Source organism: Triticum aestivum, chromosome 4D (genome assembly GCF_018294505.1).
Source record: "Triticum aestivum cultivar Chinese Spring chromosome 4D, IWGSC CS RefSeq v2.1, whole genome shotgun sequence".
NCBI lineage: Eukaryota > Viridiplantae > Streptophyta > Magnoliopsida > Poales > Poaceae > Triticum > Triticum aestivum.
In genome coordinates, this window is record NC_057805.1 from 278,503,621 (window position 1) to 278,527,110 (window position 23,490).

At 40.6% G+C, this 23,490-nt stretch overlaps 1 protein-coding gene and 1 pseudogene across 4 annotated transcripts; one reads left to right on the plus strand and one right to left on the minus strand.

Moving 5' to 3' along the window:
* The window catches only part of LOC123099907 (AAA-ATPase At4g25835-like), a 30,766-nt pseudogene extending 13,701 nt beyond the window's left edge, over positions 1 to 17,065 (minus strand).
* A 458-nt stretch (positions 17,066 to 17,523) lies between these two features.
* Positions 17,524 to 22,352, plus strand: LOC123097466 (protein FAR1-RELATED SEQUENCE 5). Of its 4 annotated transcripts, none has more exons than XM_044519219.1 (8): positions 17,534 to 17,895; positions 18,085 to 18,327; positions 19,016 to 19,124; positions 19,402 to 19,580; positions 19,789 to 20,383; positions 20,490 to 20,575; positions 20,669 to 21,654; positions 21,727 to 22,352. In XM_044519219.1, exons 5-8 carry the CDS (start codon positions 20,056 to 20,058, stop codon positions 22,151 to 22,153), a joined length of 1,827 nt encoding a protein of 608 aa, XP_044375154.1. In that variant the 5' UTR covers positions 17,534 to 17,895; positions 18,085 to 18,327; positions 19,016 to 19,124; positions 19,402 to 19,580; positions 19,789 to 20,055; the 3' UTR covers positions 22,154 to 22,352. The 4 variants fall into 4 exon arrangements, with proteins under 4 accessions (XP_044375153.1, XP_044375154.1, XP_044375155.1 ...); XM_044519220.1 differs by having other exon boundaries at positions 18,085 to 18,207; positions 19,352 to 19,580; XM_044519222.1 differs by having other exon boundaries at positions 18,085 to 18,207.
* Positions 22,353 to 23,490: the final 1,138 nt, after the last annotated feature.

The window sequence follows — 23,490 nt, forward strand, 5'->3', positions numbered from 1 at the left end:
GGCATAAGCATTTAGAAACTACATTGTTGCAAGAAAGGCTAGATGTTTGTGCTGAAAATTTAAATTTTCTTGGCCATACTTGTGAACTTTGCAATGAACGGGGTCATTTAACTATCCGATGCAAATTGTTTCATGATCTAATCGTGTCCAAAAATTGTGATGACTTGATTTCCCTTGCACATTATAACGAACTTAGTTTGCTTATGGGTTATGAAGAAATGAAACGTATAGCTAACTATCTTCCAGAATTTGCCCGTTACAAACTTCTTGGTTTTGATCTAGAGGAAATTTATATGTATTGTGCGGTGAATTGCATTGAAAATCCTTATATTGCCAATTACATAAAGAAAAGAAAACAAATAGGAGATGAAGAGAATACTAATGAAAGGGAAGAGACTCCCCAATCTTCTCCTATTATTTCTTATGATGAATCAGGTAACGAGGAGGATCCTTCTATTCAACCAATTTCATTAATAAGGAGCTTCAAAAAGAGGATTGAACCCACACATGATGTGGTGAAGAAGAAGAAAAGAAAAAGGAGGAGAGGTAAAAAGACATCTCTCCCAAATAATGTTGCTCCTATTATTGTTGTGCCTCATGAAAATGAATCAAAAATAATTGTGGAAGATGATGCACTTGATGATGATCTCGTTATGCCTATTGCTTATTGTGATGATTATGATTGGGAAGATAATAATACTTCTTATGATCTTGAAAATCTTTTTGGCACTTGCTTGGAAGAATATGATAATTGCTATACTATTGGTGCTATCCATACTATTAATGATGAGAGTGATTATGCTTATGATATGAAAAGGCCCAAGCTTGGGGATGGTACGTTTAATGAAGATGATATTTTTAGTCTCCCAAGTTTTGATATGCAAATTTATAATGATGATAGCATGCCTCCTACTTATGATGATTATATTGATGAAAGTGGGTTTGGAAGAGTCTCAACTTTAGGAAATAATGATCCCGCTATTTTGGAGGATGTTGAATCTTATAAAATTTATGAAAGTGGATTTGGAGAGGTCATGACTTTATTTAGTGATGTATCCACTATTTCGGAAGAGGTGTCAATTGATTATGATGAGAACAAAGTTGTGATGTCTACTACGCAACCTTCTTCTTGTAGACGTTGTTGGGCCTCCAAGTGCAGAGGTTTGTAGGACAGAAGCAAATTTCCCTCAAGTGGATGACCTAAGGTTTATCAATCCGTGGGAGGCGTAGGATGAAGATGGTCTCTCTCAAACAACCCTGCAACCAAATAACAAAGAGTCTCTTGTGTCCCCAACACACCCAATACAATGGTAAATTGTATAGGTGCACTAGTTCGACGAAGAGATGGTGATACAAGTGCAATATGGATGGTAGATATAGCTTTTTGTAATCTGAAAATATAAAAACAGCAAGGTAAAAAGCGATAAAAGTGAGCGTAAATGGTATTGCAATGCTAGGAAACAAGGCCTAGGGTTCATACTTTCACTAGTGCAAGTTCTCTCAACAATAATAACATAATTGGATCATATAAATATCCCTCAACATGCAACAAAGAGTCACTCCAAAGTCACTAACAGCGGAGAACAAATGAAGAGATTATGGTAGGGTACAAAACCACCTCAAAGTTATTCTTTCCAATCAATCCGTTGGGCTATTCCTATAAGTGTCACAAACAGCCCTAGAGTTCGTACTAGAATAACACCTTAAGACACAAATCAACCAAAACCCTAATGTCACCTAGATACTCCAATGTCACCTCAAGTATCCGTAGGTATGATTATACGATATGCATCACACAATCTTAGATTCATCTATTCAACCAACACATAGAACCTCAAAGAGTGCCCCAAATTTCTACCGGAGAATCAAGACGAAAACGTGTGCCAACCCCTATGCATAGGTTCATGTGCGGAACCCGCAAGTTGATCACCAAAACATACATCAAGTGAATCGCGTGATATCCCATTGTCACCACAGATACGCACGGCAAGACATACATCAAGTGTTCTCAAATCATTAAAGACTCAATCCGATAAGATTACTTCAAAGGGAAAACTCAATCCATTACAAGAGAGTAGAGGGGAAGAAACAACATAAGATCCAACTATAATAGCAAAGCTCGCGATACATCAAGATCGTGCCAAATCAAGAACACGAGAGAGAGAGAGAGAGATCAAACACATAGCTACTGGTACATACCCTCAGCCCCGAGGGTGAACTACTCCCTCCTTGTCATGGAGAGCGCCGAGATGATGAAGATGGCCACCGGTGAGGGTTCCCCCCTCCGGCGGGGTGCCAGAACAGGGTCCCGATTGGCTTTTGGTGGCTAAAGAGGCTTGCGGCGGCGGAACTCCCGATCTCTTCTGTTCCCCGATCGTTTTAGGGTATATGGGTATATATAGGAGGAAGAAGTACGCCAGGGGAGCCACGAGGGGCCGACGAGGGTGGATGGCGCGCCCAGGGGGTGGGCGCGCCTCGTGCCTCGTGCCTCCCTCGTTGCTTTCTTGACGTGGACTCCAAGTCTCCCGGGTTGCTTTCTTTCCAAAAATAACTTCTCTAGAAGGTTTCATTCCGTTTTGACTCTGTTTGATATTCCTTTTCTTCGAAACACTGAAACAAGGGAAAAACAGGAACTGACACTGGGCACTGGGTTAATAGGTTAGTCCCAAAAATAATATAAAAGTGCATAATAAAGCCCATTAAACATCCAAGATGGATAATATAATAGCATGAATACTTCATAAATTATAGATACGTTGGAGACGTATCAGCATCCCCAAGCTTAATTCCTGCTCGTCCTCGAGTAGGTAAATGATAAAAGAAATAATTTATGAAGTGTGAATGCTAGAAGGTGCATAAGTTTGATCAATGATAATTTTAATCACCTTTTCTAGCATCATTATATGTCATAACAGTAGCTCAACTCATAGAACTTTGCATTATCAAGTAACAAACTATTCACATGTTAAAGTATAGATCATAAACTTTCTTGAAAACTAACAAACCGTGTTATTAGTCATCAAACAATTACAATTCATCTTATTTTCAGGAAGAGTCTATGTCAGAGCTTTGATTTAGCAAACTCCACATACTCAACTATCATTTAGTCTTTCATGATTGCTACCACTCAAAACATATTTTTAGAACAAATAGTATTCATTGAACACAGAGAAAGATAGGGGCTTAATGTTTCGCCTCCCAACCTTTTACCTCAAGGGTAATGTCAACAGTAATAATTCATGATCAAATATATTTGAATGGCCATATATGCTTAGATCTTTCCATCATATGATGCTTGCCAACTAAAGAGTAGGTTGGAATGAGAAGGAATACTACTGACTCTTGCATAAAAGTAAAAGATAGGCCCTTCGTAGAGGGAAGCAGGGATTTGCAGAGGTGCCAGAGCTCAAAGAAAAAACAGAGATGAAAATAATTTTGAGAGGTATGCTTTCATTGTCAACATAACGACTAAGAGTTCCCAATATCTTCCATACTACATACATTATAGGCGGTTCCCAAACAGAAAGGTAAATATTTTTACTCCCCCTCCACCAACAATCATCAATCCATGGCTTGCCCGAAACAACGGGTGCCTCCAACTAACATCAAACCTGGGGGAGTTTTGTTTGCAATTATTTTTGATTTGATTTTGATCTTTTGATCATGGGACTGGGCCTCCTAGTTACCAGCCATTTTCTCGTGAATGATGAGCGGAGTCCACTCATCGTGAGAATAACCCACCTAGCATGGAAGATACTTCTAACCCGTAGTCGCTACATGAGCGATTCGGGCATACAAAACAGATTATTATTTGAAGGTTTAGAGTTTGGCACATGCAAATTTACTTGAAACGGCAGGTAAATACTGCATTTAGGTAGATATGGTGGACACTCATGGAAGAAACTTGGTTCAAGGATTTTGGATGCACAAGCAGTATTCCCGCTTAGTACATATATTTTGGCTAGCAAAGGATTCTAAATAGCAAGCACCACATGTTAGAGGATCCATAACAATATAACTTCTATACAAATATACCCAAGCATAACTCATTATGTTGTCTTCCTTGTCCAACTTTAACTATTTGCTCAGGTTTGAAAATAATTAATGGGGCTCACAATCATAGAAGATGTCCAAGATAGTATTATATGTGAAATCTCTCTTCCTTCAATATTCTTTCATGAATTATTCAAGTGACCAATACAAAATTTGCTAATCTTAAATAAATTTACCACCTCTACTTCTTATATGTGAAGTAATTACTCCCCATGGGATAAGCATATGAAACATATATAATTTCAGATTTATGACATTCAAATCATTCAACCATTTACTCATAGGATATAAGTGAAGCACACGAGTAAATGACAAACTACTCCAAAAAGATATAAGTGAAGATCAATGAGTAGTTAAATATTTATGTAGCTATGTGAAGACTCTCTAACATTTAAGAATTTCAGATCTTGGTATTTTATTCAAACAGAAAGCAAAGCTAAAGAAAATAAAATGACGCTCCAAGCAAAACACATATCATGTGGTGAATAAAAATATAGCTCCAAGTAAAGTTACCGATGAACGAAGACGAAAGAGGGGATGCCTTCCGGGGCATCCCCAAGCTTAGACGCTTGGTTATCCTTGAATATTACCTTGGGATGCCTTGGGAATCCCCAAGCTTAGGCTCTTGCCACTCCTTATTCCATAGATCATCGAATCTTTACCCAAAACTTGAAAACTTCACAACACAAAACTTAACAGAAAACTCGTGAGCTCCGTTAGCGAGAGAAAACAAAACACCACTTCATGGTACTGTAATGAACTCATTATTTATTTATATTGGTGTTAAACTTACTGTATTCCAACTTCTGTATGGTTTATAAACTATTTTACTAGCCATAGAGTCATCAAAATAAGCAAACAACACACGAAAAACAGAATCTGTCAAAAACAGAACAGTCTGTAGTAATCTGTATCAAACGTAAACTTATGGAACACCAAAAATTCCGAAATAAATTGGTGGACCTGAGGAATTTGCCTAGTAATCATCTTCAAAAAGAATCAACTAAATAGCACTCTCCAGTAAAAAGTTTTACCTAATCTCGTGAGCGCTAAAGTTTCTGTTTTTTACAGCATGATCATAAAGACTTCACCCAAGTCTTCCCAAAGGTTTCTACTTGGCACAAACACTAATTAAAACACAAAACCACATATAAACAAAAGCTAGATGGATTATTTATTCCTAAACAGAACCAAAAAGCAAGAAAGTAAAATAAAATTGGGTTGCCTCCCAACAAGCGCTATCGTTTAACGCCCCTAGCTAGGCATGATGATTTCAATGATGCTCACATAAAAGATAGGAATTGAAACATAAAGAGAGTATCATGAAGAATATGACTAGCACATTTAAGTCTAACCCACTTCCTATACATAGGGATTTTGTTAGTAAACAACTTATGGGAACAATAATCAACTAGCATAGGAAGGCAAAACAAGCATAACTTTAAAACTTTAAGCACATAGAGAGGAAACTTGATATTATTGCAATTCCTACACGCATATATTCCTCCCTCATAATAATTTTCAGTAGCATCATGAATGAATTCAACAATATAACCAGCACCTAAAGCATTCTTTTCATGATCTACAAGCATAGAAAATTTACTACTCTCCACATAAGCAAAATTCTTCTCATTCGGAATAGTGGGAGAATCATAAGAAACCCGAATACTATAAATTGTTTCCACATTAAAGGAGTGATGTTAAGAAAAAGGGTAATCATAATCATGACAAGTTTTATAAATATAATCATCACTACTTTTTATAGCATAAGTTTCATCACAATAATCATCATAAGTAGCAACTTTGTTCTCATCATAATCAATTGAAACCTGTTCCAAGATAGTGGATACGTCACTAAATAAAGTCATGACCTCTCCAAATCCAGTTTTATAAATATTATAATATTCAACATCCACCAAAATAGTGGGATCATTACTTCCTAAAGTTGACACTCTTCCAAACCCACTTTCATAAATATAATCATCATAAGTAGGAGGCATGCTATCATCATAACAAATTTGCATATCAAAACTTGGGAGGCTAAAAATATCATCTTCATTAAACATAGCATCCCCAAGCTTGGGACAAACATTAATTTCAGCAAATATATTCTCAATATGTCATCCTTATCAAACATAGCTTCCCCAAGCTTGGGCCTTTTCATATCATAAGCATAATCACTCTCATCATTAATAGTATGGATAGCACCAATAGTATAGCAATTATCATATTCTTCCAAGCAAGTGCCAAAAAGGTTTTCAAGATCATAAGAAGTATCATTATCTTCCCAATCATAATCATCACAACAAGCAATAGGCATAACGAGATCATCATCAAGTGCATCATCTTCCACAATTATTTTTGATTCATTTTCATGAGGAACAACAATAATAGGAGCAACATTATTTGGGAGAGATATCTTTTTACCTCTCTTCCTTTTTCTTTTCTTCTTCTTCACCTCATGTGTGGGTTCAATCCTCTTTTTGGAGCTTCTTATTAATGAGATTGGTTGAATAGAAGGATCCTCCTCGTTACCTGATTCATCATAAGAAATAATAGGAGGATATTGGGAAGTCTCTTCCCTTTCATTAGTATTCTCTTCATCTTATATTTGTTTTCTTTTCTTTATGTAATTGGCAATATAAGGATTTTCAATGCAATTCACCGCACAATACATATAAATCTTCTCTAGATCAAAATCAAGAAATCTATCAAGATTAAACTTTGGAATACCCTCAGTTATACGTTTCATTTCCTCATACCCCAAAAGAAGACTAAGCTCTTTATGATGCTCAAGGGTAATCAAATTATCACAATTTTTGGATACGATTCGGTCATGAAACAATTTGCATTGGAGATTTAAATGACCATGTTCATTGCAAAGTTCACAAGGGGCGCGAAAAATATTGAATTTTTCAGCACAAACATCAAGACTTTCTTGCAACAATTTAGTTTCTAAATACTTATGCCTCTTGCAATATCTATCTTCCCTATTTGGTGTATACTTGCAAACCCAATGCACTCCACAAAAATTGACATGTTTATAGGAGACATTTTCATCATAACTAGTGCAATCATCGTTAGTACCATGGATATTCAAGGAGTTCATACTAACAACATTGCAACCATGCTCATCATTTAACGATTTAGTGCCAAACATTTTAATGCATTCTTCTTCTAACACTTTGGCACAATTTTCCTTTCCATCATACTCACGAAAGATATTAAAAGGATGAAGCGTATGAGACAAACTCAATTCCATTTTTTTGTAGTTTTCTTCTATAAACTAAACTAGTGATAAAACAAGAAGCTAAAAGTTTCGATTGCAAGATCTAAAGATATACCTTCAAGCACTCACCTCCCGGCAACGGCGCCAGAAACTGCTTGATGTCTACTACACAACCTTCTTCTTGTAGACGTTGTTGGGCCTCCAAGTGCAGAGGTTTGTAGGACACTAGCAAATTTCCCTCAAGTGGATGACCTAAGGTTTATCAATCCGTGGGAGGCGTAGGATGAAGATGGTCTCTCTCAAACAACCCTGCAACCAAATAACAAAGAGTCTCTTGTGTCCCCAACACACCCAATACAATGGTAAATTGTATAGGTGCACTAGTTCGGCGAAGAGATGGTGATACAAGTGCAATATGGATGGTAGATATAGCTTCTTTAATCTGAAAATATAAAAACAGCAAGGTAACAAGCGATAAAAGTGAGCACAAACGGTATTGCAATGCTAGGAAACAAGGCCTAGGGTTCATACTTTCACTAGTGAAAGTTCTCTCAACAGTAATAACATAATTGGATCATATAAATATCCCTCAACATGCAACAAAAAGTCACTCCAAAGTCACTGACAGCGGAGAACAAACGAAGAGATTATGGTAGGGGACGCAACCACCTCAAAGTTATTCTTTCCAATCAATCCGTTGGGCTATTCCTATAAGTGTCACAAACAGCCCTAGAGTTCGTACTAGAATAACACCTTAAGACACAAATCAACCAAAACCCTAATGTCACCTAGATACTCCAATGTCACCTCAAGTATCCGTGGGTATGATTATACGATATGCATCACACAATCTCAGATTCATCTATTCAACCAACACATAGAACCTCAAAGAGTGCCCCAAAGTTTCTACCGGAGAATCAAGACGAAAACGTGTGCCAACCCCTATGCATAGGTTCATGGGCGGAACCCGCAAGTTGATCACCAAAACATACATCAAGTGAATCGCGTGATATCCCATTGTCACCACAGATACGCACGGCAAGACATACATCAAGTGTTCTCAAATCATTAGACTCAATCCGATAAGATTACTTCAAAGGGAAAACTCAATCCATTACAAGAGAGTAGAGGGGGAGAAGCAACATAAGATCCTACTATAATAGCAAAGCTCGCGATACATCAAGATCGTGCCAAATCAAGAACATGAGAGAGAGAGATCAAACATATAGCTACTGGTACATACCCTCCGCCCCGAGGGTAAACTACTCCCTCCTCGTCATGGAGAGCGCCAGGATGATGAAGATGGCCACCGGTGAGGGTTCCCCCCTCTGGCAGGGTGCCGGAACAGGGTCCCGATTGGCTTTTGGTGGCTGCAGAGGCTTGCGGCGGAGGAACTCCCGATCTCTTCTGTTCCCCGATCGTTTTAGGGTATATGGGTATATATAGGAGGAAGAAGTACGTCAGGGGAGCCACGAGGGGCCCACGAGGGTGGAGGGCGCGCCCAGGGGGGTGGGCGCGCCCCCCCGTCGTTGCTTTCTTGACGTGGACTCCAAGTCTCCCGGATTGTTTTCTTTCCAAAAATAACTTCTCCAGAAGGTTTCATTCCGTTTCGACTCCATTTGATATTCCTTTTCTTCGAAACACTGAAACAAGGGAAAAAAACAGGAACTGGCACAGGGCTCTGGGTTAATAGGTTAGTCCCAAAAATAATATAAAAGTGCATAATAAAGCCCATTAAACATCCAAGATAGATAATATAATAGCATGAAACTTCATAAATTATAGATACGTTGGCGACGTATCAAGTTGCTACTTATGATGAGTATTGTGATGAAACTTATGCTATAAAAAGTAGTGATGATTATATTTATAAAACTTGTCATGATTATGATTACCCTTTTTCTGAACATTAATCTTTTAAGGTGGAAACAATTTATAGTATTCAAGTCTCTTATGATACTCCCACTATTCCGAATGAGAAGAAATTTGCTTATGTGGAGAGTAGTAAAAATTATATGCAAGTAGATCATGAAAAGAATGCTTTAGGTGCTGGCTATATTGTTAAATTAGTTCATGATGATGCTGAAAATTATTATGAGGGAGGAACATATGCTTGTAGGAATTGCAATAATATCAAGTTTCCTCTCTATGTGCTTAAAGTTTTGAAGTTATGCTTGTTTTGCCTTCCTATGCTAGTTGATTATTGTTCCCATAAGTTGTTTGCTCACAAAATCCCTATGCATAGGAAGTGGGTTAGACTTAAATGTGCTAGTCATATTCTTCATGATGCTCTCTTTATGTTTCAATTCTTATCTTTTATGCGAGCATCATTGAAATCATCATGCCTAGCTAGGGGCGTTAAACGATAGCGCTTGTTGGGAGGCAACCCAATTTTATTTTAGTTTCTTGCTTTTTTGTTCTGTTTAGTAATAAATAATCCTTCTAGCTTCTGTTTAGATGTGGTTTTATGTTTTAATTAGTGCTTTGCCAATTTAAACCTATAGGATCTTCTTGGATGATAGTTATTTGATCTTGCTGAAAATTCCAGAAACTTTCTGTTCACGAAAACAATTGTTAAAAATCACCAGCACGTGATAAAATACTGATTCCAATTGCAGCAGATCAATAAACAAATTATCTAGGTCGTCCTATTTTGGTAGATTTCTCCGAGTTCCAGAAATTTGCGTTAGTTACAGATTAGTACAGACTGTTCTGTTTTTGACAGATTCTGTTTTTCGCGTGTTGTTTGCTTATTTTGATGACTCTATGGCTAGTAAAAGAGTTTACAAACCATAGAGAAGTTGGAATACAGTAGGTTTAACACCAATATAAATAAAGAATGACTTCATTACAGTACCTTGAAGTGGTGTTTTGTTTTCTTTTGCTAACGGAGCTTAAGAGTTTTTTGTTGAGTTTTGTGTTGTGAAGTTTTCAAGTTCTGGGTAAAGATTCGATGGACTATGGAATAAGAAGTGGAAAGAGCCTTAGCTTGGGGATGCCCAAGGCACCCCAAGGTAATATTCAAGGATAACCAAGAGCCTAAGCTTGGGGATGCCCCGGATGGCATCCCCTCTTTCGTCTTCGTTCATCGATAACTTTACTTGGAGCTATATTTTTATTCACCACATGATATGTGTTTTGCTTGGAGTGTAATGTCATTTTATTTAGCTTTGCTTGCTGTTTGAATAAAATACCAAGATATGAAATTCTTAAATGGGAGAGAGTCTTCAAATAGCTACATAATTATTTAACTACTCATTGATCTTCACTTATATCTTTTCGGAGTAGTTTGTCATTTACTCATGTGCTTCACTTATATCCTATGAGTAAATGGTTGAATGATTTGAATGTCATAAATTTGAAGTTATATATGTTTCATATGCCTTTCCCATGGGGAGTAATGCCTTCACATATAATAAGTAGAGGTGGTAAATTTATTGAAGGTTAGCAAACATTGTATTGGTCACTTGAACAATTCATGAAAGAATATTGAAGGAAGAGAGATTTCACATATACTATCATGGACATCTTCTATGATTGTGAGCCCCATTAATTATTTTCAAACCTGAGCAAATTAGTTGAAGTTGGACAAGGAAGACAACATAATGAGTTATGCTTGGGTATATTTGTATAGAAGTTATATTGTTATGGATCCTCTAACATGTGGTGCTTGCTATTTAGAATCCTTTGCTAGCCAAAATATCTGTACTAAGCGGGAATACTGCTTGTGCATCCAAATTCCTTGAACCAAGTTTCTTCCATGAGTGTCCATCATATCTACCTATATGCGGTATTTACCTACCGTTCCAAGTAAATTTGCATGTGCCAAACTCTAAACCTTCAAATAATAATCTGTTTTGTATGCCCGAATCGCTCATGTAGCGACTACAGGTTAGCAGTATCTTCCATGCTAGGTGGGTTATTCTCACGATGAGTGGACTCCGCTCATCATTCACGAGAAAATGGCTGGTAACTGGGATGCCCAGTCCCATGATCAAAAGATCGAAATCAAATAAAAAATAATTGCAAACAAAACTCCCCCAGGATTGATGTTAGTTGGAGGCACCCGTTGTTTCGGGCAAGCCATGGATTGATGATTGTTGGTGGAGGGGGAGTAAAAATCTTTACCTTTCTGTTTGGGAACCGCCTATAATGTATGTAGTATGGAAGATATTGGGAACTCTTGGTCGTTATGTTGACAATGAAAGCATACCTCTCAAAATTATTTTCATCTCTGTTTTTGCTTCGAGCTCTGGCACCTCTGCAAATCCCTGATTCCCTCTGCGAAGGGCCTATCTTTTACTTTTATGCAAGAGTCAGTAGTATTCCTTCTCATTCCAACCTACCCTTTAGTTGGAAAGCATCATATGATGGAAATATCTAAGCATATATGGCCATTCAAATATATTTGATCATGAATTATTATTGTTGACAATTATCTATATGATAAATAAGTTGGGAGGCGAAACATTAAGCCCCTATCTTTCTTTGTGTTCGATGGATGCTGTTTGTTCTAAAAATATGCTTTGAGTGGTAGCAATCATGGAAGACTAAATGATAGTTGAGTATGTGAAGTTTGCTGAATCAAAGCTCTGACATAGACTCTTTCTGAAAATAAGATGAATTGTAATTGTTTGATGACTAATAACATGGTTTGTTAGTTTTCAAGAAGGTTTATGATCTATACTTTAACATGTGAATAGCTTGTTACTTATTCATGAAAAGTTTTATGAGTTGAGCTACTGTTATGACATATAATGATGCTACAAAAGGTGATTGAAATTATCATTGATCAAACTTATGCACCTGCTAGCATTCACACTTCATAAATTATTTCTTTTATCATTTACCTACTCGAGGACGAGCAGGAATTACGCTTGGGATGCTGATACGTCTCCAACGTATCTATAATTTATGAAGTATTCATGCTATTATATTATCCATCTTGGATGTTTTATGGGCTTTACTATGCACTTTTATATGATTTTTGGGACTAACCTATTGACCCAGAGCCTAGTGCCAGTTCCTGTTTTTTCCCTTGTTTCAGTGTTTCAAAGAAAAGGAATATCAAACGGAGTCGAAACGGAATGAAACCTTCTGGAGAAGTTATTTTTGGAAGCAAAGCAACCCGGGAGACTTGGAGTCCACGTCAAGAAAGCAACGAGGGAGGCACGAGGCAGGGGGCGCACCCACCCCCCTGGGCGCGCCCTCCACCCTCGTGGCTCCCCTGACGTACTTCTTCCGCCTATATATATCCATATACCCTAAAACCTTCGAGGAACAGAATAGATCGGGAGTTCCGCCGCCGCAAGCCTCTGTAGCCACCAAAACCCAATCGGGACCCTGTTCCGGCACCCTGCCGAAGGGGGGGAACCCTCAACGGTGGCCATCTTCATCATCCCGACGCTCTCCATGACGAGGAGGGAGTAGTTCACCCTCGGGGCTGAGGGTATGTACCAGTAGCTATGTGTTTGATCTCTCTCTCTCTCGTGTTCTTGATTTGGCACGATCTTGATGTATCGCGAGCTTTGCTATTATAGTTGGATATTATGTTTCTTCTCCCCCTCTACTCTCTTGTAATGGATTGAGTTTTCCCTTTGAAGTTATCTTATCGGATTAAGTCTTTAATGATTTGAGAACACTTGATGTATGTCTTGCCGTGTGTATCTGTGGTGACAATGGGATATCACGTGACTCACTTGATGTATGTTTTGGTGATCAACTTGCGGGTTCCGCCCATGAACCTATGCATAGGGGTTGGCACACGTTTTCGTCTTGACTCTCCGGTATAAACTTTGGGGCACTCTTTGAAGTACTTTGTGTTGGTTGAATAGATGAATCTGAGATTGTGTGATGCATATCGTATAATCATACCCACAGATACTTGAGGTGACATTGGAGTATCTAGGTGACATTAGGGTTTTGGTTGATTTGTGTCTTAAGGTGTTATTCTAGTACGAACTCTAGGGATGTTTGTGACACTTATAGGAATAGCCCAACAGATTGATTGGAAAGAATAACTTTGAGGTGGTTTCGTACCCTACCATAATCTCTTCGTTTGTTCTCGGCTATTAGTGACTTTGGAGTAACTCTTTGTTGCATGTTGAGGGATAGTTATATGATGCAATTATGTTATTATTGTTGAGAGAACTGGCACTAGTGAAAGTATGAACCCTAGGCCTTGTTTCCTAGCATTGCAATACCGTTTACGCTCACTTTTATCATTAGTTACCTTGCTGTTTTTATATTTTCATATTACAAAACCTATATCTACCATCCATATTGCACTTGTATCACCATCTCTTCGCCGAACTAGTGCACCTATACAATTTACCATTGTATTGAGTGTGTTGGGGACACAAGAGACTCTTTGTTATTTGATTGCAGGGTTGTTTGAGAGAGATCATCTTCATCCTACGCCTCCCACGGATTGATAAACCTTAGGTCATCCACTTGAGGGAAACTTGCTACTGTCCTACAAACCTCTACATTTGGAGGCCCAACAACATCTACAAGAAGAAGGTTGTGTAGTAGACATCACCTATGAGGAGAAACCAGTCAGGATTCTTGAATTTGCCAGTCAAGTCACCTGCAACAAAGTTATCAAGTTTTGCAAAGTTCAGTGCAGGCACCATACCGAGAACGAAGCCACCTGGGAACGAGAGGATGATCTTCGCAAAGACCACCCACACCTATTTTCTAGCCATCCCGAATCTCGAGGGCGAGATTCATCTTAAGGGGGGTAGGTTTGTAACATCCCAAATTTTCAATTTGAAATGTTATACATAGATCATTCATGCATATCATATTTTGTTGCATTTCATTTCGCGATCCTCGAAATTCTAAGCAACTCAAGGACCCTCGGAGAGAGTTGGGGATTTCACTGTTTTCATATTTGAATTTTATCAAATATCGAAACGAGGATTATTTGTGTTATTATTTTTCTCTCCGAAAATATTTCATATTAAAAATGTATGAGAGGAGATAATATGACTTCTCAAAAAAAAAGAAATATTGGAGGAAAAATATTAAAATCAAATATTTATTTTATTTGGATTTTTATTGCTATTTTATTTGCATTAGAAAAATTGCATGTTTTCAAAATTGCATTTTAGGGCCAAGAAAATGTTCATCTTGTTCTAAATATTTTATTTAGACGGCGGAAATTTGTTTTGGCATTTTTAGATTTTTATTTATTTTTCTAGGATTTATTTTGGCGGAATCTGTTTTTTTTAACTTCTCCCGCGCCTGACTGGGCCAAGGCCTAGCCGAGCCAGGCCGCCGGCCCGCGCCGCGCCACCGCCTCCGCCATGCCCGATTCCGGCCAGGACTCGGCAGCCGCCGCCGTCGCCGCCCGGGACTCCTCCCGCCCCCTCCCGCAAGCCACCCGCCCCCTCCCCTTTGTAAGCCGCCGCCCCCGCCCCCAAATCGCCACCACCGCCGCCGCCTCCCGCCGCCGCCTGCCACGCCTCGCCTTGCCGCGCCGCCGCCGCGCCGCACCTCCCCGCGCTGCCCCGCCTCGCCGCGCCGCCGCGGAAGCCGCCGGATCTGCCGCCGCCCATCCGATCTCGCCATCCGGTTTTTTTCGGTTTAGGTAAAAACCGTCAATTTTTTTAAAAAACCTAGTTACGTTTTTTTCTTCGGTTCGTCGGTTTTCTCAGTTTAGTTTATTTGGCGGACGTTCGTCCGTCGTTCGTTTTAACGAACGGTTTTCACCCGTTAGCCACAGACAACGAACGTTCGTTCGTTAGCCTGTTCGTCAGTTTTTCTTTTTCTCGGGTTTTTCGCGATTATTTTCGATCGCGATTTCTAATCCGATTTTCGTTTTAGTTTATCTTTTCGCTCGTTTATCGGAATCAGGCGATTCAAGCGCCTAGATCTTCGTCTCGAAGCCCTATTTCTGTTTAGCCAACTTGAACAAGATTTTGGTACTGTAAAATTTGACTTTAGTCCAGATTAGTAATCGAATCTTGTTTCTTTCGCAGTTTGAGTTTCGTTGCTCCGTTTGATTTGATTCTTTTTGCAAACCGGAGTTCTTAAGTTGAACTTTCTGGTTAGGTTTTCTCATTTGAGATTTACCCGTGCATCTTTGCTTGATTGCTTATGTATGCTATTGTTTGTTTGCGATAGAATTCCCGGAGTGCGAAGCGTGCTACTACGAGTCTCTAGGTTTTGCGGATCGTTAGCAAGGCAAGTAACACATTGATCGTACTCTTTTCATACCCAGTTTTTATGCATTAGCTCCAATCCTCAAACACTGCATAATTAGGATGTGATTAACATGTGGGTATTGGGAAGTAGTTGATGAGGTAGAACCTATTGCCCTGTTATTATCAAACCCTTGGGAGTTACTTCTACGTATTGCTTATATTGCTATGCTATGCTCGTAGACGTGGTTTGGGTGAGTGGATCCATAACAGATGTGAGATTGTTAATTAATGGTTCAACTTAAGGTGGCAACTTTAATACACATCTGGGTGGATTGCTTGTCGGGCACCTGGAGAATCCTGTGTTGTCCTAGGATATCCCGGAGTACCCGTGTGATAATCCTAAGGTCCGCCACCCAGGCTCAAAGGGAACCGTGATATTTCATGCTAGAAACTTCCGTGTGCAGCCACAAGCTATTATGGGCTCTAGCATAGTTGAGTAAGTTGCATGACCTCTTCCAGTGGTAGGCTAGCAGATATAGAGGGATGTAGGTTGGTACTGTCTACCCGGGGTTAGAGTTAATGCTTCTGAAAAACTGTGTCTCGGTCATCCGTTTCTCAAACACCATGTAGTGCGAGAAATCCAATGGAGGAGATCGAGTCTTGTGGGGAAAAGTGCGCAAACCTCTGCAGAGTGTACAATCTAATCATGGTTAGCCGTGTCCCCGGTTATGGACATCTTGAGTATCTAGTACTTGGATTATCCTAAGTATCTCATCACTCTAATTTAATATTGTTGGGTTGATAATTATTTTAATTGGGATTGAGTTGGAGGAACCTTCTCAATGATGTTTCAACTACCATGATAGTTGAAATAAAATTTATTCCGTTGTTGTAGGGAAAAATTGGCTTTACGCAAAACTATAACCGTAGAGCTTTCCACCAGCCAGATATGCATGTAGTGATAGCATTTTTCTGTTCTTGCTCTACTGTGTTATATTGTCAACATATTCCATGTGCTGACCCGTTTTCGGGCTGCAACGTATTACGTTGTAGACTTTTCAAACGAGGAGTAAGGTTCGTTAGGTCGTTGTCGTGCAGCTCAGCTATGTTGTTGGAGTTGATGGACTCACTTTATCTTCCAAGCCTTCCGTTGTTATCATATTAGATGACGTTATGCCATATTTATTGTAATAAGTTCTCTTTTGAGACATTCGATGTAATAAGTGTGTGATTGCTACTCTGTTATAAATCCTTCGAGTACTGTGTGTGTCAGCATTACTGATCCAGGGATGACACTGAAGCATAGAGACTTGACCGTTTGAGGTCGGGTCGCTACACCAGCGCTGCCACCCCGGCCGCCAAAGACGTTGTACGATTGTGCTTGTGTCCCATGCCGGGCTCGACGGGGCGTGCGGTGAAGGTCCACTTGACGCGGACGCTCTGGAAGGTGTCGCGAGCGGTGTGCGCGTCCGAGAGCAAGGCCACGGCACGCTCGACTGGCGTAGCTTGCAGAAGCGCATGGTGAGACCGCGGCGAGGCAGCGCGAGGCGAGGTAGAGATGGGCGGCGTCGCAAAGGTCATTGGTGGCATCGGAGCTGGCACCGTCGGCCTCGTCAATGAGGATGGTGGCCATGGGCACATATAATATTCCGTAACAAATTAAGTAGATACATAATGCTTTCATAATGTTAATTTCCTTAAAATCTGTTATTTGTTTCCTGAAAATCTATTATTTGTTTCCTAGGGAGAGGGATCGGTTGATTTGAATAATTTAGGAAAGTTGGATATGTAATTCTTTGTACGTTAGGAAAGTGTTGATTTGTAATATAAGAGTTGAGAGAAAAATACTGATTGGTAATAAACCGGCATGAAAGGGGTGGTGGGAGGTGGGACGAAATAAAACCGGTGTACCAGGCTACCAACTCAGACATCTCTACTCCTAATGTCTGAGTTGGTGAATAGCCTTCACGGTTTATTTTCGTCCCACCATTTTCAACCGTTTTTTCGCTGGTTTTTTCGCCTCCATTGCCCCCGCACGAACGCAAAAAAACCCCACCTCCGCAGAAAACCCTCTCCTCTCGATCCCATCCCTCGTTCGATCTCCTTGCCCCCGACTCTTCGTTGCCGTCGCGTTTGTTGCCAACGCCATCCGAGGGAGGCGTCGCCGCCGCCACCGCGTCTCCAGGGCAGGGCGGTTTGAATCCCTGCCGTCGATGTACGGGATCGAGGCCGATGAAATCCGGGAGACGTCGTCGCCGCCGTCCGAAGGGATACGCCGCTGCCGCGTCTCCAGGGCGGCGCGGTTTCAATCCCTGCCGCCGCCGCGTCTCCAGGGCAGGGCGATTTCAATCCCTGCCGCCGACGTACGGGATCGCCGCCACCGAACTCCGGGAAACGCCGTCGCCGCCGTCCGATGGGAGACACCGCCGCCGCGTCTCCAGGGCAGGGCGGTTTCAATCCCAGGTATGCTGAGGAGATTTGGCTGTCAAATAATCTCGCTGCCAACTAAATCTCATCCGGTGCCCACACGTGATCATGCATACAACTGGAAGATAGAAATACAAATACAAACTTTAGTAGCTATCTTCAAGTAGAGCTCAAACCAGTAGCTATCTTCAAGTACTTTCAGATTCATGGTGGTTTGTTATGCAGGTATTGGATTGCATTGGTATCACAGAACCCAAGAAGCGTATGGTTAAAGAGGTTGACGGAAGACACTGGTGATGCCCTGCCTGAGCACCTTAGACTTTACCAGCAAGACCAAGCTATGGGCAGGTCATTTAATTTCAGACATTCAACATTCTCCATGCATGCTATGGAAATGGTGATGTTGGGTGATGCACGCATGCTTGAGCGTGTTAGCACGTTGGCGGGGGAAAGGCAATCTAACTGATGGTTGATACGTCACCCGCTCGTATACTCTGTTCTCATTGTGCGACCCTTGCAGTATAGTATAGGACTCATTTTTTTCACCTTTTAATTCTGGTAATCCAATTCATAGGTTACTCACTTTGCTTTAACTAACAGCAAGGACACTGCCATCTATGAATATATGAACAAAACAAACCGGTGGTAGAGTCTTTTAGTTGCCCCAATTCTCCGTGTGAAATGCTTTCTGAATGTCAAAGTTTGTGTAGATTTTGAAGATATATTTTGCATATGTACTTGTGAATAAGCTTAAATGCCCGTGCGACTCTGGAGAATGGACAATGCACATGTGTGATGCCTGAAGCATGCACTCTTTAAAAAAAGTTAGATTACTTGTACTTTCACGCATCTAATCTAATTATTTAACAGTTCAGTTCAAGTTACATATATTTTGTTTGTGGGCTATTCTTATAAAAAAATGCACATCTAATGTATGATTAATTTCATGATCACAAATATGATTTAATTATGTAGCTCTTTGATGAAGTCTGAGCTTTCTTTCAAAATGATTTGTTTTTCCGGCAATTCCTCACAAAACAAGCGGTACGAAAGAGTGCATCTTCTGTTTTAGAATCATTGTTCAATTATTACTGTCTTGGTCTATATTTTGGTTACAGATTTACATGGAAAATTATATTTGCAATGTCATTGGCAGCCGTTGGTGGAGGAGTTGACCATGGGCAAAGCGCTACAGCCAAGCCTTCTCGCCATCGAGCTCCTACTATTTCCGATGGCTGCCACCCACGCCGCTCATTGCGAAAGAGGTAATAACGATGGTCTACTGTCAAAATATTCAATTAACCAAAGCACGATTAGCAAAGTAGACAAAGTTGCCACAAACAATTTTTTTAAATACTGTCAAGAGAGCATAATTCACAACATGTGATTTGTGAATTATTAGACATACTGGAATTGATATATTTTTAACACAAGACTGCAAGGAAACATTTTTTCTTGCATTGGTTCATTTACCTTCATGAATTTAGTGCAGATTTGAGAAAGTCCAGACCTAAAAAATTGTACAACGCTGCATTAATCTAGGACCTGGCGAGGATGGGTTCAGCGAGCAAGCATCCTTTCATGGATTTCTGGTCCATGAGAACTTGTGCTCGGCTGATATCAAGCATCCTGTGTTGTGGTGCGGTAGCGGGATAACAAGGATTTGACTTAGAAGAAAAGCATCGTCAGAAGGCTGTCAGTGGCGAGATGGTGCATTTTTGGTAATTTTCTGAGACCATTGTTTCCATCATGCTATTTCTTAATCGCTTCAATAAAGTCTCTTCAATATTACTATACTTTCTGTTTCAAGGAGGAAGGCTAGCTTTCTGGTTTCATTTTCTGCATCTTCGTTTTGTTCATGTTATCTATTTTCTTCCCCACAATCCGGAATATTATTGTAGTTCTTATTTGCTGTTACCATATATATAGGGGTCATATCTAGTGCATCCGGGATAGGTGGTGCATCCGTGTATCCGTCGACTCCTCAGCCGGCCGATTCACATCTCACGTATGGGATCAAAAGCAACATAATTTTGCAGAAACACGCCCACCGCCTCTCCAAGTCCAGTCAGCTAATTTGCTAATAACCCCCTCCGCTAATCACACTTCTAAATCCCTTATTCCCTGTTCGTCTCCCTCCCAATCCCTAATCACGGCCGCAACCTCCATCCCAACGAGGGCATCGGCCGCGGCAGCATGCATCCACAGGCACAATCGCCACGGCGGATTTCGTCTGCCCTGGCGATCTCAGCGACGGCCACGACGGGATGCATCTCCGAACTCCCCATCAGCTTCGTGGAAAAATTCTCATCACGTGATAAGCTGCAACAGATCGTCACGGCGGCTTCTACTGTTAAGGATGTTGAACATGCATCAGCGGTGATCCATAATTCAAGTGTCGACCATCGGTGTGCCTATGCATCTAGCCATGGTGTGGCCCATCTCACTTGCCCTGCTACTTCTGTTGAAAATACTAGTGCTGCAGAATATGAACCGAACTTCAGTATGGTGGATGGAGCTTCAGGTAACATCCGTAAAATCCAACCATGTTGTGTATGACCCTGATGATTATTTGTCTATGGTGTACATGCGTACTTTTCTAGAGAATAACCGTGTTGATGCATGTGCAGCTACAGAATCAGGTAAAAGCTTGCAAACTCAAATGAATGAGCGCGAATTTACTACGCCAAGAAAGAAAGAAAGCATTCCCCTATTCGTGAGTGTGATAAACTATGATTCACCATGCTTCTTACCAGTTCAGAGATTTATGCATAATGATGATTATTGTGATTCATTATTTATGTTTCAGTGCTCGTCTTTTACGCCGAGTTGCGACGAAAAATTTACAGGGGTCAACCATCACTTACAGAGTGTGTTTTTTGGTGCGGCATTCTTGTGCAATGAGCAGACTGAGTCATATGTTTGGTTATTTGAGACCTTCCTTACAGCAATGGGAGGGGTAGCACCTAGACTCATTATAACTGATGAAGCTGTTAGCATGAAGAATGCGATTGAAACAGTTTTTCCGACCACAGTGCATAGGTTATGTATGTGGCACATAATGGAAAAACTTCCGGAGAAGATTGGACCAATAATTAGAGAAGAGTCTGAATTTTGGGACAAGATGAATTCGTGTGTATGGGGTTCGGAAACTCCAGCAGAGTTTGAATCACAATGGAATTCTGTCATTACGGAGTATGGCTTGGAGGAAAATGAGTGGCTGGTTAAAAGGTTTAGCATTCGCGAGTCATGGATACCAGCTTACTTTATGAACATACCATTGGCGGGTATTCTCCGAACCACTTCAAGGTCTGAAAGTGCAAATTCATTTTTTAACCGTTTTATTCATCGTAAGCTTGCTTTGGTTGAGTTCTGGCTTAGGTTTGACATGGCATTAGAATGCCAACGAGAAGAAGAGTTGATTGCTGACAACTCAAGCATTCATACAACCCCGCAACTATTGACACCATGGGAAATGGAGAAACAAGGTAGAGATGTGTTTACATATGAGGTGTTTGAGAAATTTCAGAAAGAGATTGTTGCAGCAAGAGACCATTGTTGCATCCAAGGCATTGCACAAGATGGAACACTAAAAATAGTGACATTGAGAGGTCGATCCCATAGGATTAGGGAAGTTCAGTCTGACACCAAAACCATGATAGCTCATTGTTCATGTAAGTTATTTGAAACAATTGGAATCCCGTGCCGCCATATCATGCAGGTGTTGAGGGCTGAAAATCAAAATGAACTTCCATCTTACTACATTATGAAAAGATGGAAGAAACGGTGCAAAAGGTATACAAAATTTATGCAATTGATATTCTAATTGAAAACCAAATGGCTGACATTATATAATTTTATTTACAGGGAGAATGTGTATGATGAGCATGGGAATTTAATAGAAGAGAAGGCAACCGATTCGTTGAATGAAGCTACGAGGAAGAAGATTTCAGTTGTACGCAACAAGTTGGAAGATCTAATTCAGAAGGCCAAGCACTCGGATGAAGGCATGGATTTTCTAACATCAAGTGTATTAAATATTGAAGCACCTTTGGATGAAATGGTTCCCACATCAGGTGTGAAGCACACTAGACAAGATGAGAATGAGGCTTTTATTGGTTGCAATATTCCTACTGAAATTGACATACACCCGCCAACTGATGTTCGCACGGTGGGGAGATGCAAAAGAATAAAGAGAGGAAAGGAAATAAGTGAGGAGGAACAGAAAAAGAAGAAGAAGGAAGCCAAGGTAAAGGTTGCACGCTTGTGCAAGACAACAAATAGTTTTTCATGATAGTCGCAATTGTCCTAGCAAAAAAGAAGGCAAAGGGGCTGAGATTGTGCTGCAGATGAAGCCAAGTGGTGCTCCGTGATGGCTCTCAGTCTGTTGAAAAACATGAATTTGTATTAGTGAGATACTAATATTATTTCCTTGATATATTGAATTCTTGTGATGGATGGAAAATTGAGTTTCTTGAACTGTCTCCCTCTTATTTTCACTGAATTGATTTTTAATGAATAGAGTGTATGAAGCAGCAGGGGCACCATGTTACATTATGTTCACATAAACCTTAAGCATGATCTATTTTTTGTACAATGAATAGAACTCAGCTTGCAAACCCACATCAGCCTCAACAATATTATTCACGAACAGAAAATAAACGGTGGTTTGTTTGTAAGCTTGCAGCAGCAACATGTTCTTGTTTGTGAATAACTGAATATGTCAAAGAAACATAGGAATGCAAAATCACGAGGAATGCTCAAGCACCAGCTGATATTGTTGCCCTGAATCAGCTGTATTACATCATGTATTGCAGAATACCTCAAATCAGCAGGAACAAGCTAAATTCACTTGTCTCTGAAAAATAATACGACACGGCAATGTACAATTCACATTCTGATGTCTGAAGCTATACACACATTTAACAAAGAACAATTCAATGGATGAGCTCGCAAGCTACAATCTGCACATAGCCAAGTACTAGATACATTCAACATGAACAAGAAAAATCTAGAAACGTGATCCTTGTTTGCTATGGAGTGTTGCCGGCCACACGTCGAGCCTCTTGTTGCATGTAGTAGATAACATCGTCAGGCAGAGGAGCAACCGCTGCATGTGGACGCAGTGGACTGGATGGTGCGCAGGTTGTGGCTGGTCGCCAACTTGGCGTCGGGAACCGACAAGAATGCGGGCGGGCATGAAGGTAGGCCAGACATGGCGGATCACGCCGCGGCCGTCGTAAGGATCACCAAGGCCGTGGAGCGATTTGGGGCGGACAGACTCGGAGGCAGGTGAAGCGCGAACACCGTCGAAGCAATCAACATGGCCTTGGAGCCATTCGAGGCGGACAGGCCAAGTGTGGCTGCCGTGGAAGGATTCACCCAAGCCGCCGCCATGGAGTGATTGGACGAGAAGATCCAGATTGGGAGGGAGACGAACAGGGAATAAGGGATTTAGAAGTGTGATTAGCGGAGGGGGTTATTAGCAAATTAGCTGACTGGACTTGGAGAGGCGGCGGGCGTGTTTCTGCAAAATTATGTTGCTTTTGATCCCATACGTGAGATGTGAATCGGCCGGCTGAGGAGTCGACGGATACACGGATGCACCACCTATCCCGGATGCACTAGATA